Raw genomic sequence first — 2,709 nt, forward strand, 5'->3', positions numbered from 1 at the left:
ACCTTTCCTCTTGCCATCCCTGTAGAAGATGAGGGAGGAGGGTGATTCGGAAGCCCGGAGCTTGCCAGTCCGGGCCTTAAGCTGAGGGGAGTTACTGAGGCTCCTGCGGTCAATTTCGAGAAGCCGGGAAGGCCCGTGGTAGCTGGATTCCGAAGAGGACCTGGAAGAAGACACGTTGACATCCACATGCACTTTGTTCTCAGTCTTCTTCTTAAATGTCAATGCCAGGAACCGCTTAAAGGATGACTTCTTCTTCTTGCCGTGCTTGTCTGGGGGCTCGCTCTCGATCAGGAGCGAAGGAGAGCTCTTTGTGATGGGCTTTTTGGTAATGCAGGCCAGGTCAAAAGGTGGTGGGATGTCAACCACGGAAGATGGTGTGGAGGTGCCGCTGGACGGAAGGTGGTTCCTCTGGGAGAAACTCCCGGAGGAACCAATCACACAGGGCAGAGAGAGATTGTCATCTTTCCTTTTGATCCAATGGTTGTCTAAGCCAGACGCCTCCGGCTCCCGGTACACAGAGACTGGGATCTCTCGGCCTTCCACAGAGAATGATCGAGGGTATAGACTGAAGGCTCTGGGCTTTGCTGGCAAGGCCCTGCTGGCTTCCAGTGACTTCCCCTCCAATGACAGAACCATCTTTCTTGCCTCCTCGGTGGCACCTCCAATGCCAATGGCTGATGAGCCAACTTCTGGTCCAGTTTCTTCCGGGACAGTTTCTGGGACGTAGCCAGCCACCTTCCCAGAGTGGGGCCTGGCCCTTGAGATGATGTTCTTCCTGTCGATGGGGACCAGGCCACCCTCAGCATCACAGTCCACTTCTTTCGTGCCATAACCACTCAGGGTGTCTAATGAAGCCTGCGTCTCAGGCTTTTCTCCCTCTCCAGGGTCAGCTCCGCATGCCAGATCGACTCCCATCTCGTAGGGATTGGTGAGCGCGTCGTCTACGGCATCTTCATCCTCTGACATTACCACCACATCAGGGACAGAAGGGCCCTCCCCAGAGCCACTCTGCAGGGAGCCATGCTGGCCACACAAAGTTCCAGCCACTGCGTCTTGCTTTGCACATTCCCCTGACTTTGCTTCCTGCTCTGACTCTAAGCCTTTTGCTGACTCAGAAAGGGGAGCATAGCTTTCGCTACAGAAAGAGGTGCTCTCAGTAGGGAAGAACTCGTAGGGACTTCCTGAGAGTGAAGTCATGAAGTCATCCATACAGTCACCCTCGAAAGGAATGATCTGGCAGCTCTCCTCAGCAGGATCATCCTGCACGGCGTCTTCACCTTCTCCAGCATCTTCTCCCGCCTCTTGGGTGACTGCTTCCATTTCTTCTTGGTCAATTTTCACATCTTGGTCAAGTGGTTCATCCTGATCATCCTGGTCACCACTGCCTGTGGCGCCTTCACACTCCTCCTCAGAGATTTCAGGGCTGTCTATGGCTGTCTTCACCTCCTGGACACCTGTGGCCAATTCCTCATTCTCAAGGGGTTCCTCACTGGAATCTTCTGCACCCCCCTCGGTGGGCTTATCAAAATCCACACACTCATCTGGCTCCTCTGGTTCTTCATTGGCACAGCCTACCTCACTATCCTCTTCTGCCTCCCCGGGTGTCTCAGGGGGGCTGAGATCCTTGCCAAGAGCTGTTGGACCCTCTACATTGACTTGAGTTAAAATGATATCACTCGGAAAGACCACTTCTCCATCCCAAGTGCCCCTGTCCTCCAGGTTGTACATGTTGTCTTTTTCTGCCAGCTTCTCTTCCTCCTCACTTGTGAGCTTCTTCTCCTCTGCTCCTGGGTCTTGGGCACAGTCATCTGCCCCAACATTCTCAGGAGAGGGGGCTACACCTTCGTCGTCCCCTCCACACAGTGCAACTTCAGCTGGGGCTGACACGTCCTCAGCAGCTCCCGTGCCCTCCTCCTCACTTCCCTCCTGGTATTCCTCTTCCCTAGTGGCATCCGGAGCCACCATGACTTCATTCTCCACAGAGTCGCCACCCCTGGGTTCGTCCTCACTTGGCGGAGCCCTGGGGACCACGATGTAATCCTCATCGACCTCAGTCTCGGGGCATTCCAGGTTGGACTGCTGCTCATCGTAAAGCCCCCTGTCTACACAGAGCAGCTTCCCATTGCTACATTTGTTCAAGCTATTGATCATATACACACTGGCCCTCCACTCGTTGGATGTGTCCAGCCTGGGCTTGGGAGCGATGGGGGGTTTTGGCCCCCTTGACATAGAGTTAGGACTGTGAAGACTGTCAGGCCGGGGTGACGAAGATAATTTGGGTGTAGTCACTGGTGTGAGGGGACTGACAGCCTTTGGCTTGGGAGCAACTGGTGGTTTTGGTGAATCTAAAGGATAAAAATAGAGAAAAGGAGAAAAAAAGTAGTTACCTTTATTTCTACTCCAACTTAACCATTTTTGAGAGAACAATGAAGATGATTTCCCAGCCCACGTCAACCCAATCCATTATGTTCTGCCTAGGTTTATGCCTCCACCATCATCTTTAAAATACCTCAACTTTTCACTGAAGAGTCACTCTGTAAACAAAGTGACTACATCTTTGTTCTACACACAGTCCCACCAACAAAATCCAACTGAATGATATCTTGCACTCAAATAAAGGTGTGTATCATTGCACTCATTCATTCAACAACTACTTATTAAATGCCTTCTATGTGCCAGGTACCCAGGAGACAAAGCTGAACTTGACAA

At 52.3% G+C, this 2,709-nt stretch overlaps 1 protein-coding gene across 2 annotated transcripts in view; it reads right to left on the reverse strand.

The window, feature by feature from the left end:
• The window catches only part of FGD5 (FYVE, RhoGEF and PH domain containing 5), a 104,228-nt gene extending 101,984 nt beyond the window's left edge, over positions 1 to 2,244 (reverse strand). Inside the window, exon 1 of one of the 2 annotated variants that reach the window (XM_006907169.3) lies at positions 1 to 2,244. This exon is cut by the window's left edge and continues 338 nt beyond it. In XM_006907169.3, coding sequence (XP_006907231.1) covers positions 1 to 2,229 — 2,229 coding nt within the window. In that variant the 5' untranslated portion in view covers positions 2,230 to 2,244. The other variant, XM_025043657.1, reaches the window with a different exon arrangement.
• Between the last annotated feature and the right edge of the window lie 465 nt (positions 2,245 to 2,709).

The sequence above is a fragment of the Pteropus alecto genome, unplaced genomic scaffold (assembly GCF_000325575.1).
Source record: "Pteropus alecto unplaced genomic scaffold, ASM32557v1 scaffold92, whole genome shotgun sequence".
NCBI lineage: Eukaryota > Metazoa > Chordata > Mammalia > Chiroptera > Pteropodidae > Pteropus > Pteropus alecto.